The sequence below is a fragment of the Sphaeramia orbicularis genome, chromosome 4, assembly GCF_902148855.1.
Source record: "Sphaeramia orbicularis chromosome 4, fSphaOr1.1, whole genome shotgun sequence".
Classification (NCBI taxonomy): Eukaryota; Metazoa; Chordata; class Actinopteri; order Kurtiformes; family Apogonidae; genus Sphaeramia; species Sphaeramia orbicularis.
The window spans coordinates 11143896-11156954 of record NC_043960.1 but is presented as its reverse complement, the minus strand read 5'-3'; the positions used below and the strand labels follow the sequence as shown (position 1 = coordinate 11156954).

The 13059-nt window shown below is 37.1% G+C and overlaps 2 protein-coding genes across 2 annotated transcripts in view; one reads left to right on the top strand and one right to left on the bottom strand.

The window, feature by feature from the left end:
* Positions 1–375: 375 nt before the first annotated feature.
* Positions 376–3181, bottom strand: ccn1 (cellular communication network factor 1). The gene is made up of 5 exons (XM_030131986.1): positions 2886–3181; positions 2499–2724; positions 1816–2160; positions 1491–1693; positions 376–1373 (listed from the first exon to the last, which is right to left on the bottom strand). Exons 1-5 carry the CDS (start codon positions 2931–2933, stop codon positions 1071–1073), a joined length of 1125 nt encoding a protein of 374 aa, XP_029987846.1. The 5' UTR covers positions 2934–3181; the 3' UTR covers positions 376–1070.
* Positions 3182–4118: 937 nt separating this feature from the next.
* The window catches only part of ddah1 (dimethylarginine dimethylaminohydrolase 1), a 154169-nt gene continuing 145228 nt past the window's right edge, over positions 4119–13059 (top strand). The window contains exon 1 of the mRNA XM_030131989.1: positions 4119–4472. Within this exon, the coding sequence (XP_029987849.1) occupies positions 4457–4472 (16 nt within the window). The 5' untranslated portion in view covers positions 4119–4456. The remainder of the gene's footprint in view (positions 4473–13059) is intronic.

Genomic DNA, 13059 nt, shown 5'->3' with positions numbered 1-13059 from the left:
GGTGTCTAATCCCAGCCCATTCAGAGCAGCACTTAAGATTCTTGGCATACTCCCATACTCATTGCTACTCATGGACTTAATCTTTTTTTCCCTCTCAGAATCAGTCAAGTGTATGGCTTAGCCAGATCAAATGAAAGCAAGCCAGCTCGCTTCAGAATGGCATTCCAAAGCGCAGAAAGTCAGGAGAGAGGCTCTGAGGTTGTTATATAAGAACAGACTGACCCTGCTCAGTGTCTGTCTGTCTGAAAATCTGTTGGGTCTACAGAATGATATAACAGGAGGATTTTCTCATTTAAATAACCTCCCCCACCTCTGTGCATGTGAGCAATGTGCTTTATTTCGCCTCCAAGATGAACACACTGAACTCAGGCATTGTCATATTTCATAAATAAATCAGTTTTATTTGTAGCATATAAAATTAAATCATTTTACAATTTATTCCAGTATGACACATAATATCCAAATAAAGTAGCTACATTTTTGATAAATAATATTAATAACAATAATAAAAACATTCATTCATCCTTTGACATGTTTCGCTTTGTCTTTTTCATGAAGGGAGTTCAATAGCTGCCACAAAACATGAACAATAATGCCCACGTCAGGAAGGAATGAAACCACACACTTGTTAAACAAGTCCAGAGGTTCCATTTCGGTGTCTTGTTCGTAAGATACAGGATGGTATGCTAATTGAAGTTGCGCATGTGCATATCTACATATACACACACAAGTCTACAGTCTGGGTCATGTCTGATGTTAAGGATCAACATATACACAGTGAATTGATATCAGCGACTAACAAAAATGTACAAATATTAGTTACATCTTGCTCCATAACGAAGCTACTTTTGATGCTCCATTAATATGAAGCAGTTCTTAGTTAAGAATGCTGATGCAGTCACAGCAAACAGTGCACTTCATTAAGTCCTCATGATGTAAGCCCACAATTCCTTGGGAATCTAGTTACAACAAGAAGCTGGTTGTTGATTGGTAGTCTATTTACACCCCTGCTGTCATTTGTGGATCTCTCGCTCTTGCTGAGGGGTAAGGACAATCTTCACCAATCGCATTCAGTCTCTGAACTTGTGGATGTCATTGGAGAGGCGGTAGAAAGGGTAGGAGGCTTCGTTGGCATGGGGACAGTTGTAGGTGCACTTGCAGGACTCGATCATCATGATGTTCTTGTTGAAGGTCTCGCCATCCTCGCAGCGGAACTTGACACGGATGGTTCTGGTGTCATGAGGGCTGCAGCAGCGCCCGTCCACGCATGCGCCGCAGTACTTGGGCCTGTACTTCTTGAGGCTAGAGCAGCCGGCATAGGTGAACTTCACTGGCTGGCTGGACTTCTTGGTTCTGCTGCATTTCTTTCCTTTCTGCAGAAGAACAAACAAAATACAAATGGAGGTTAGTGGAGGGTTTGAGCCAACAGTGATGCATTTTTCAGTATCATGCATGCTTCCATCTTTGGAGTAATGGTGACTCAGCCTTACCTTCAGACTAGAATAAGGTGACTGAGTGCATGGCCGCACTTCACAGATTCTTGTCTCTTTGACCAGCTTGCACTCATTGTTGTTGTTGGTGACTCTGGTGGAGATGCCTGTTCCACAACTCTTGGAGCACTGGGACCAGGGTGTGGTTTGGACAATGCACTTCTGGCTGTCAAACATCTGGACTTCAGGCTGTGGTCTGAATGCTGTAGTTAAAAAAAACAAAACAAAACTTCATATTAGTGTTTCATAATTGTGCACATTTCAAGATTGTCCATGTAAATCCATAAAAAAGGCTTATTTTCACAGTAACAGACTGCTTTCTTACCAGGTAGGGACTTGAGTCCACCCTTGACAATTGCAATGAGCTCGTTCCTGTTGGTGAGGTCTCTTTCCAACTCATCAGTCAGTGTGTCTTTTCCAAAGATCTTCTCTAGGATGTCTGTCTCCTTGCTGTCGTCACACACCCACTCCTCACAGCACTGGCCTGCTACTTTAACCAGTCTGGGGTTGGCACAGCCCAGGTTGGGCAGGGACAGCTCCTGTGGACACAGCGGGACACATCCCACCGCCCCATCGATGCATGTGCACTGGTGTTTACAGTTGGGCTGGAAGCTCTCTCCGTTCTGGTAGATCCTGCTGTTGTACTCACAGGGTCTGCCCTCTGACTTGGCTGCAGCGGGAGAAAAAACATGAGGAAAGGAATGTTATTCTTTCCTGCTCTGCTCAGAGACTTCTGCTGAAGACATCACATGGCTGCCAGATAAGGATCAGTTAAACTGTGAAATTCTTCAGGCTGCCTGAGGAGTCTCTTTCCCTCCACAGTGGGCTGTCTGTGCTTTGAGGTTTAGACTAAGGTTTCCTCCTATCTGCATTCCACAGCGTTGAAATCACCCAGGATCCCATACTTTTGAATAAAATACCCCTTATTCCCCAAGAAAAACAACTTCACAACTAACTCTCCTTAAAACACATGCGCATATGGAGACTGAAAGACTCTATTATACATACCTCGGCAGATGCCACGAGTGGTAGCAGCAGCAAAACTGGCTCCAAAGTTACACTCCAGCCCTTTCGTGTGGTCACAAGGCTCGGTCAGGCTGCAGTCTTCGTTCAGTTGCCTGGCGCAGACTTTGCAGCAGCCGCAGCCGTCCAGGACGACGCTCACGCCGGGTGCGCACTTGGGCATCTCCAGCGGACACTCACACACGGAGGGGCAAGAGGAAGAGGACAGGACCTGTACAAGCCAACAGTAAAACCCCCCATTAAAGACTAAAACTAACACAGCCATGCCTCACAACTTCACACTTGAGAAAACTTGTCAGTGTTTCATCCAAAAGAAAGCGCATTAGTTCCCTGTGTTAGGTCTAAAGTAACTAAAATAAAGAAATTACTCACCAAGTTGAGGCTCCCAAAGAAGGTAAGGGCAATAGTAAGCATCAGCATGTTGGATAAATGTCTTGTGCGTGTTCAAGAGGAATCCTGTTTAGAAATGCAGGTTATATTCTGTCTTCGGAGGAGTCCTTTAGATATTCCCTCTCTCAGTCGTCTATCTCTGTTGATGTGTTTGCTGGTAGTCTCTAGTGTCAGAGGCTCCTTTAGAGTAGATGAGGCTCTGGGTAAAGCGGTTGCAGTCTGTTCAGGTCCGGCCACCTCCGGACTTTTATACCGTAGTGGGAAGCTGACGTCGTTCCTGGGCTGCTTGCTGAACTGTTCCCAAACTATGCCAGGAATGTTTCTCGGCGCATTTTCCATCCAAGACCTAAGCTCCACCCTGTCTAAACCTTTCTCTTTTTTTTTTTCTTTCTCAAATGGATTTTTCCCCCCTGGATCCCATCTGAACACACTTTTCCGTCTCACATTTTTTCCCTTCTTGTTTGTCCCTCCTTTCATTTTCTTCCTCTGCTTACTTCTCACATCTATCAACTCAACTTCACTTGGCTTTTTTTTTTTGATGAAGCAGTACATTTTGGGAGGTTTATGGCAAGGCCAAGATGAATTACATATTGATTAAGTGTATTGCAAGGCCAGGATGAATTACTTTTTGATTTTTAATCATAAAAAAATAAAATAAAATAAAAAAATAAGTAAGTAAACACTGTGTTATTATGCACAAAACAATCATATAATCCTAAATCCCCAGGTTGCAGTAATCATAGTCTAATGCTGAGTTTAGTGTCTGATGCTTATGCTGATTGAATTAATTTGTTAAATACACTTTTATAACATGTTACAGTGGCCACGTTTAAAATAGCTGTAGGTTTTTCTCTGTAAGTCTTAAAGGTGTGGGCAGAAATACGTTTAACAGCGTCTATTTCTGGCTCTCCAGTGCCTTTATTCAGAAGAGTTAAGCGTTTCCAGATGCGCACCAGAGCTCAGACGTAACAATATTGCCATATTTGGTATGGCAGTAGCCTACATTATTAACATATTTCTCTCCCTTCGGCCAGCAGACCACAAAGAATTCCTGACAGCTAAAAGGGTTGTTAAATATGTTCTTCAAGCAGGGAAATTCCTTCGCATTCATTCGTAATTTAACTTTTCACGCTATCTGTCCATCACGTTTTCAGGGGAAAAAAAAGAAAAGTGGGTTCTGTTGTAGGCATTGTGATCCAGTTTTCCACAAGGGATATTAGTGGGGGGAGACAAATACTTGGTCTTTGTCTACTTTTTACACCAGGGGTCTCAATAAGTTCCCACCACCGACGTTTTGAAATGATTCCGATTGATGAAACCAAATGCGTAAAGACGCAACATTAAAAAAAAAAAAAAAAAAAAAAGCCAAAAAAACAACAATATCATTGCAATGAACGACTGGCAAATTCCAAAGAGGACATTCTCGTAATAGATGAAGGCAGTGTGTTTATTTGTGTTGATGAGGATCGGACATTTACTTCTCCCTGTAACTTCATGTGTACATTTAACATGACGATACACTGAGACAGCAACACTGAACTGAGTCAGGACCAATGGACAGGCACTCCGGTGAGTTTGTGCTTTTGTTTTTCAGTTTATTCTTGCGGACCGGTTGACTGTGATGGGTTGTGAATCCGATTTTTCTCTCAGTAAATCTCTCACTCATAATCGAATAAATTAAAAAAAATGAAGTATGAAAATATTGTATGCGTAAATTATAAGTTATAATCGGTGCGTAAATCTTTCCGGTCACTTTCACCACATGCGTAAAAGTTATCTGAAATCCTTAAAGTTGCTTATAATCTTTCCACGCTGAACTGTCTAAGGTTGAGGATTTTTTAAGAGCTTATTTTCATTTCATACTTCCAGTTTAAGACACTAGATGGTGATGTGTTAAGGATGACTTTGTGGATGCGATGCTGTTGTTCAGAAAAAGTCCAGATATATTAGGATTTTTTTTTCTGCATTCTTCAAATAGAACAAAGTGCATTCACATGATTCCACTGTAAACACAGCCATACAGCATCATACTTGTGTCTGTGTGTATTTGGATTGGAGGTGTGCCTGTGTGGAGCCTCTATGGACTGGGGGTGTGTCTGTGTGCACATGTGCATTTCCCTCATGTGTGTAGTCTGAAGCTGTTTCATGCTGATGTGTGTGTCCGTTTGTTTCTCTTAACCCATAAAGACCCAGTGTTACTTTTGTGGCAGTTCCCAAATACATTTTTCTCTCTGTCTTCCTGAGACCCTGCAATGCATTTTTGTCCTCTGTAGGGGACAAAAGTTTGACAGTTTTACTTAAAAAAAAATGTGTCCATTGTAAAGGACATTCCATAAATAAACAAACACACAAACAAACAAACAAATAAATAAATCAAAATAATTTGAAAAAATGTATCTGTAAAAACTTGCATTATGCAGTTTCCAATCAAGACAGTTGTTTAATGTAAAAAAGCTGAAAAATTTCACTTTCCTGGGTCCCAGGAGGACATTTAACCCTTCTTAAGTGATTTATCACCAGTTATTATAAAATAATCCTCCATATTTCACATTTTTCTGGTGAAAATCTGGTATTTTCCTGTATTTAATTTACTGATCATATAGATGTTCATAAAAGCTCAGATAACAGTTGACGTTTATTAGATCAGAAACAGAGAAAAATGAAGAAAAATGACTTTTTTACTAAACTATATCATTAAAAACCCTTTTGCCCTATCAGCCCGCCCGCGGGCTGAAAAAATTATATTAATATTCATCTACTATAAAAATATAATAAATCAGGACAATGAATGTTTTTTTCAACTTTTGCTCAAAGTTTAGACTCTGATGTTAATAAAAGTACATCAAAAGTGTATTTTAGTGCAACCTTTAATGTTCAAACATGATTTTTAATCTTTGTAGGGTGAAATATATGCTAGTAAAAATCTCCGACACGAACAATTAATTTATGCATATCATCATCAATCCAGCCGAAAAAAAAACAGGCGAGGATAAAAAATTCCAATTTCTCTTTTAGTTTGTTACAGTTTACTCAGACATAGTAATAGATACAATATTTTAGACCATGGGAATAGATTCTGTGAGGTCTCTAAATGTCCATAGACACCAAGAACATCCATATGAACCTTATTGTTGTGAAGTAATTCTTTATTTACTTTGGGTATGTCTTTTTAGGTGTTTTTCCCCTGAAAATATGGTCAGGGTTTAACAGGTTAACTGAGCTTAAACCAAGTGTTTCCATTGTCTGTCATTGATCAAATTCCATGGGTTTTACTGGTGACTCAATGTTGTAAAACAGGGGTGTCAAACTCATTTTAGTTCAGGGGCCACATTCGGCCCAGTTAGATCTCAAATGGGCCAGACCAGTAAAATACTAGCATAACAGCCTTAAATAATGACAACTCCAAACTTTTCTTGTCATTTTAGTGCAAAAAAAACAACAACAACATATTAAATTAGGAAAATATTAACATTTATAAACTATCTGAACAAAAAAGACATGAATAATCAGAAAAAAAAAGAAATTTCTGAAGAAAAATTATTGTAATTTAACAATATTCTGCCTCATCTTCTCATTTATACATGTGTGTTACAGATTAGAGCTACAAAGGCACAAAACATTTAGTAACAGGCAGATTATGGATAAAATTGCATTTAATTTTCTTCAGACATTTCAGGTTGTTCATATTTGTTCAGGTTATTCACATTTCACCATCAGATAGTTTGTAAACATTTTCTTAATTTAATATAATTTTTTTTGCACTAGAACAAAGAAAAAAATGAAGTTGTCATTATTTATAGGAATAATATAATATTATTTTTTCACATTAAACCAAAAAGAATATTTGGAGTCATTATTTTTAGGTTATTATGACATTATTTTACTTGCAAATTCATCCCACGGGCCAGATTAGAACCTTTTTGTGGGCCGGTTTTGGCCACATGTTTGACACCTGTGTAGTAGAAGATGACGGTGTTTCCACGGTAACCACAGAGCCTCTGAGTGTCCAAATGAAAAGAAAACAAACTGCTTTTTACACCAATTATTTACATGTATTGATAGGATTAGAGGATCAACAGGTATTAACCAGTTTAGATCAGTAGATGGTTTTGGTCACAGGTGGATGTTTGGGTCTTTATGGGTTAATGCCAGAATTAAGATTTCAGTGCCTTTCATAACCCCCCATTGCATCAACGGTAGGTTTTATGTCATGTTTGGTTTGTTGTTCTACAGTCTGTACATGTATGTCTATGTGTGTGTGTGTGTGTGTGTGTGTGTGTGTGGCTGTGAAAGGAAACAGTGGTGTCATTGTACGTCATTGGAGTATAATGTACAGTAATTTTCATTCCATAATTACGCTTTCACTTAAGGAAACAGTTCTAAAGGACACACGTCTCCGTTCAATAATTAGGCTGGCATAATAGTTTCCACAAAGGTCATCTCTCACGTGTAAGTGTACACACACTCATAACAGGGATGAAATGAGGAGGGGGTGCTTTCCATCACACAAACTATCATTAGATTAGGCTTATAGCTTTGTAACATGGGAGCCAGAGCATCACTGTAAGGCCTGATAAGTTGAGTTTACTTAGTGGTTACCTTAAAAAATTAAGTAAGGACTGATGAACGTTTTAAGTACATTTAACCCATAAAGACCCAGTGCTACTTTTCTGGCAGTTCCCAAATTAATTTTTCTCTCCATTTAATCTTTCTTGAGTGATTTATCTTCATTTATTGTAATATTATCCTCTTTATTTAGAGGTTTTTCAGTGTAAATTATGTATTTTTCTGTATTTACTTCAATAATCATGTAAATGTTAATAAAAGCTCTGAGTAAATTCAAAAGTTATTACATCAGAAACAGAGAAAACTGAAGAAAAAGCGACTTTTTCTGTGAAATATATCATTAACTGAACATAAAACAAGTGTCTCCATCCACTGTCGTTGATCCAACTCCATGGGTATTACTGGTGAATCAATGTTGTTGAAGATGAGGATGTTTTTATGTTCACTACGGAGCCTCTAATTGTCCAAATGAGTCATATCTGATGACCATGAAAAGACAACAAACTATATTTTACACCAATTATTTACATGTATTGATAGGATTAGTGGATCAACAGGTATTAAACAGTTCACATTAGTTGATGCTTTTGGTTGCCAGTGGCTGATTGAGTCTTCATAGGTTAACTTAAAATCTTTTGTAATATCAACTGCTTTGGATAGACATTATTACTAAATATGTTTAGTTAAATCAACTTGGAATTTAGTGTATTGAACTTAATTATTTAACCCTTTAAAGGGCACTCATTGAAATACTCTGAAATTCTTAATTTCAACACTACAATAACACACAACAAAATAGTGTGTTATTGGACATAATCATCTACCTCCTCTTGCCATAAAACATCAGAGCAGCACTTGCTAAAAAGAATAGAATAGAATAGAATAGAATAGAATAGAATAGAATAGAATAGAATAGAATAGAATAGAATAGAATAGAATAGAATAGAATAGAATAGAATGAGACAACTCTTTTTTGGTACGCAGTGCAAAACAGTTTAAAAAGAAAAGGGTAAATATATACAGAATTTAAAAAAAAAAAAAGCATGTCAACCAACCAAAAAAAATGATAGAAATAAATATATTGCACACTATGCAACACATGCCATAAAACAATGGTTATAAGGTCATAAACGGACAAAACTCACTCATATTCACTATTTACAGCTTCAAAAATTAGTATAAAATCTCTCTGAGTCACTGCATAGTGTTTTAAAAACCAACATGCTTTTTGACCTCACTGAGACACAGGATTGGCCCCATATTTAATGTTTGCGGAAATTACCAAAAGTAGTCACTTGCCCGATAAAGGGTTAAGTGTAGTAACTACACAAAGCAGATGATGTTACAAAAGATTTTAAGTTAAATGTACTAAACCCATAAAGACCCAAACATACACCTGTGATCAAAATCAATTACTGATATAAAAAGTTAAATACCTGTTGATCCACTAATCCTAAACCCTTTGCACACTGTAACGCAAGTCTGTTCACAACAACAGTGTATTTACAGATAAAACAATCCTTCAAGATGATGGTATTTAACCCATAAACACCCAGAAATCAACGAGCGATCAAGACTAGTTACTGATTTAAAAAGTTTAATAACTGTTGATCCACTAATCCTATCAATCCATGTAAATAATTGGTGTAACATACAGTTTGTCATCTTTTCATGGTCAGATATGACCCATTTGGATGTTCAGAGGCTCCGTAGTTACCGTGGAAACACCGTCATCTTCTACAACATTGATTCACCAGTAAAACCCATGGAGCTGGATCAATAACAGTGGATGGAGACACTTGTTTTTATGTGCAGTTAATGACAGATTTTTACCAGAAAAGTCCCTTTTTCCTCCATTTTCTCTGTTTTATATATAATAACCGTCAACTTTAATTTGAGCTTTTATGTTCATCAATCATGATCTGTAAATTAAATGTAGGAAAATACCAGATTTTTACTTAAGAATGCAATAAAATGTGGCAGCGAGCAAGAAGACAATTACAAAATACTGGCTTAAGAGAGAATGTCCACCGATGACTGTCTTTACCAATATTGTAAAACATCTCCATTTACTAGAACAGATAACCGACACAATAGGACTGTAGAAAGAACTGGGTGAAGAACTTTGGGAAAAATGGCACGTTTACATAACCTGTGAGACAAACTTGTAAACCTTTAAGTGTAAAAATTGTGTTGTTTGTCTGAGCAATGTGATCTTTGTAATCCCGTGACATCATGATCTGCTCGTTTTGTTTTGTGGTTTTGAATCTGTAAAAAAACACAAAACTTTCATAAACTAGAAAAGTACTTGGAGAGTGCAGACCTCTGCCAAGGCAGATCAGTCCCCCCCAATCACCACCAAAATGTAATCATTTGTTCCTTATGCCAGTATCAACATTTCCTGAAAATTTCATCAGCATCCGTCCCCCCACATCACCGTCAAAATTTAGTCATTTGTTCCTTGGGCCAGTATCAAAATTTCCTTAAAATTTCATCAGAATCCACCCCCCCACATCACCACCAAAATTTAATCATTTGTTCCTTGTGCCAGTAAAAACGTTTCCTGAAAATTTCATCCAAATCCGTCCATAACTTTTCTAGTTATCTTGCTAACAGACAGACAAACCCAAATGAAAACATAACTGCATAAGAATGCAATATAATGAGCATAATATTAGAATAAATGGTGATAAATCACTTAAGAAAAGTTAAAATAGAGAAAATATCATTTGGGGACTGCCACAAAAGTAGCGCTGGGTCTTTATGTTTTAAAAAGTTCATTAATCATTGCTTATCGAACAATATTTGCACTCTCCTTTTAAACGCTTTTTTATTCAAATTTATATGACTGTTTGTTTTTATGTGTATGTCTATGTATGTTTTTATGCTGCTAACAGCACTGTGAATTTCCCCATTGTGGGATCAGTAAAGGAATATCTTATCTTATCTTATCTTATCTTATCTTATCTTAATTTTTTTTTTTAAGGCAACCACTTTTCTCAATTTTTTTAAGCAAACTCAACTTATCCAGGCTTACAGTGCAGCTCCAGTTGGATAGGACGCATAAGAAAGTCATGTCTGGCGATCATTTTCAGCCAAAATTTGAGAAATTGCAGCATTTGTATGGCAAATGGTGGTCGTTCTGCACCACGTGGACTCGAAACAACCTCAGAACCAGATCTGAGCATAGTCTGTGGCAAGCAGCCCTCAGCCTCCCCATGTCTGTCTAAGTGACAGATGGAACAGAACAGGACAGCCCACTGTGTTTAAACAGCAGATTCCATTGTAGTATATTCAAGATAAATGTCATAACTGGTATGCAGTGTGTATTCGCAACACTTCCTTTCTCTGTCAGCTCTCGGAGCACAGGAAGTCTGCTGAGTTATGGGTCATTCTTGTGTGAACCGGATCAGAGTGGAGGACAGCTATTAAAACACTGAGTCAGGTTCAGGGGAAGAAATATAGATCGGAAAGCGTTGTATGGAGTCAGAGTTATAAAGAGTTATAGCTGCTTTCCTTAACAGTAGAAACCCCACACTTGACACTTTCTGTTTGTTATCTTGAATTGAAACTGAATGAGGACAGAATGAGGAAAAGTGCACGCTAATCTGATATGTTGGCATAAATTAGAAGATACGCTATCGTCTTGCATTCTTTACCAGTTCAGGGAATTCACATAGCTTCCCATTTTTTGCAGTGAAGAGAAATTTATCTATGTTCATAATAAGATAAGGACAGAACAGTGGCTAAATTAATGCCATGCACCATCAATTGATACTTTTTTAGATTCAAGTTAGTCCCGGCATCGAAATGTAGTTCAACAAAACTCATAATTAACCCTTTCGTGCATTGTGGTCACTACAGTGGACAGTTACTCTACAGCTTTAATCTTGTATATTCATGGGTTTTGCTGTTTAAGTTCCATATCAACCAACACAGTGGACACTTATGCATCATCTCATAAACTGCAATTCATACCATTATTGTAACTTTGCTGTTTTTGGTTGGTTCTTGAGTGGAAATCAATTGTTAATATTTATTTTTTGCATATTATCTCCATGAAGTGAGTAATAACTAGTATTAGAATATGTTAAAATGTGAGAAAACATCAGATTAGCTGCATTAAACATGGTTTCATTTCACTGTTTTCATATCACTTTATGATATTGGGTTTTAAATACATGTTTCTTTGCTTCAAGAATAAAATTCATGGTGTAGCTGAGTGGACATTTTTGTAACTGCGTGAAAAACAGGTTGATTTAAAAAAAAAAAAAAAAAAAAATCAATCACATTGTTTTTTTTTCATGCCTAAAGAGGAATAAAAACACTCAGGAAAAAAAAATCTTGATTAAGGTTCTAATAATTCATGCATGAAAGGGTTAAGACAGTTGAATTTCAAGGGGAACCTCATATACTTTATAAAGTTTCCCTTAGCAAAGCAAATTTGTTCTGCTGCATTCTGCTGTTATGATGCTGGACACGACAAGTTAAAAATAAATAAATAAATGAAAAAAAACAAACAAACAACAGATTTAGATTCAGGTATTTTTTATTCATGCACAGAGAAAGAAAAATATATTATACATGAGCAGCTTACAGCAGATGTACATGAAAGGGAACGCCATGGAAGCAAGAGTGGTTATAGATGGGGGCCCCAAGCAACCAACAACATCCTCACCCACATTCCCTCCCAGCCCCCAGCCCCCACCCCCCAGTGACATACCTACATATTCATCACCACCCACTCATGCACTGTCATCGACACACAAGCATCCACACGATCACACATAGGTACACTTACACACACATACAGACAGCAACGTTTCCAAAAAAAAAAAAACATGATTCTGACATTATATTATACATAGGAACACAGAAATTTCTTCCTAACATTTTTTTTTTTTTTTTTTGTAGTTTATTTTCTATTGACATTCAGTATCAGACATTTACGTGTTGTATAACACATAAACATATTGCACATTTCTATTGTCTGCTCTAAAAGCCAGAACAATAGATTTTTATAACCAAAACAGGGAAAGAAACAGAAAAAAAAAAAAAAAAAAGAACTACCAACAAGTAGGGAGTGATCTCTTCCATCCAATACAGTCACTAAGTTGTGAAAACAAAATCAGGCCTATAGGGTGTGACATATTTGATCCATTTTGCCCAGTTTAAAGTAAATTTCTCCAGTTTGTAATTAACAAATGCTGTTATTTTTTCCATTTTATAAATGTCCATTGTGATTTCCATCCATTCATTTAAAGTTGGGCTCTCCTGTGATAGCCATTTCCTGGTAATAGTCTTTTTACAGGCCACCAGCAAAATGTTCATTAAATATTTATCTCTTTCTGGTCATTAACATTTTTTTTTTTTTTTTTTTGGAAGGCGGAAAGGGATTGTAATAATTTAATAAACCATCGAGCTCATTTCAAACCCCTGCAAATAACACTCAGGCAGGTGCGTTTAAGTGTACATTCTTTCCCCAATATGAAGTTTTTTTTTTTCCTTTTAACAGAAATAGGACAGACTTCTGAAAAATGTAAACACAATCTTTAACCCATAGTGTTACTTTTGTGGCAGTTTCCAATTA

What these genes read in the sequence shown, in the direction of transcription:
- ccn1 (XM_030131986.1), bottom strand. Translation starts at nt 2,933, where the DNA reads ATGCTGATGCTTACTATTGCCCTTACCTTCTTTGGGAGCCTCAACTTG. An exon ending in TGGACTCAAGTCCCTACCTG is followed by an intron (nt 1,694 to 1,815) that starts GTAAGAAAGCAG and finishes TTTTAACTACAG; the next exon opens with CATTCAGACCACAGCCTGAA. An exon ending in CACCTTATTCTAGTCTGAAG is followed by an intron (nt 1,374 to 1,490) that starts GTAAGGCTGAGT and finishes GTTCTTCTGCAG; the next exon opens with AAAGGAAAGAAATGCAGCAG.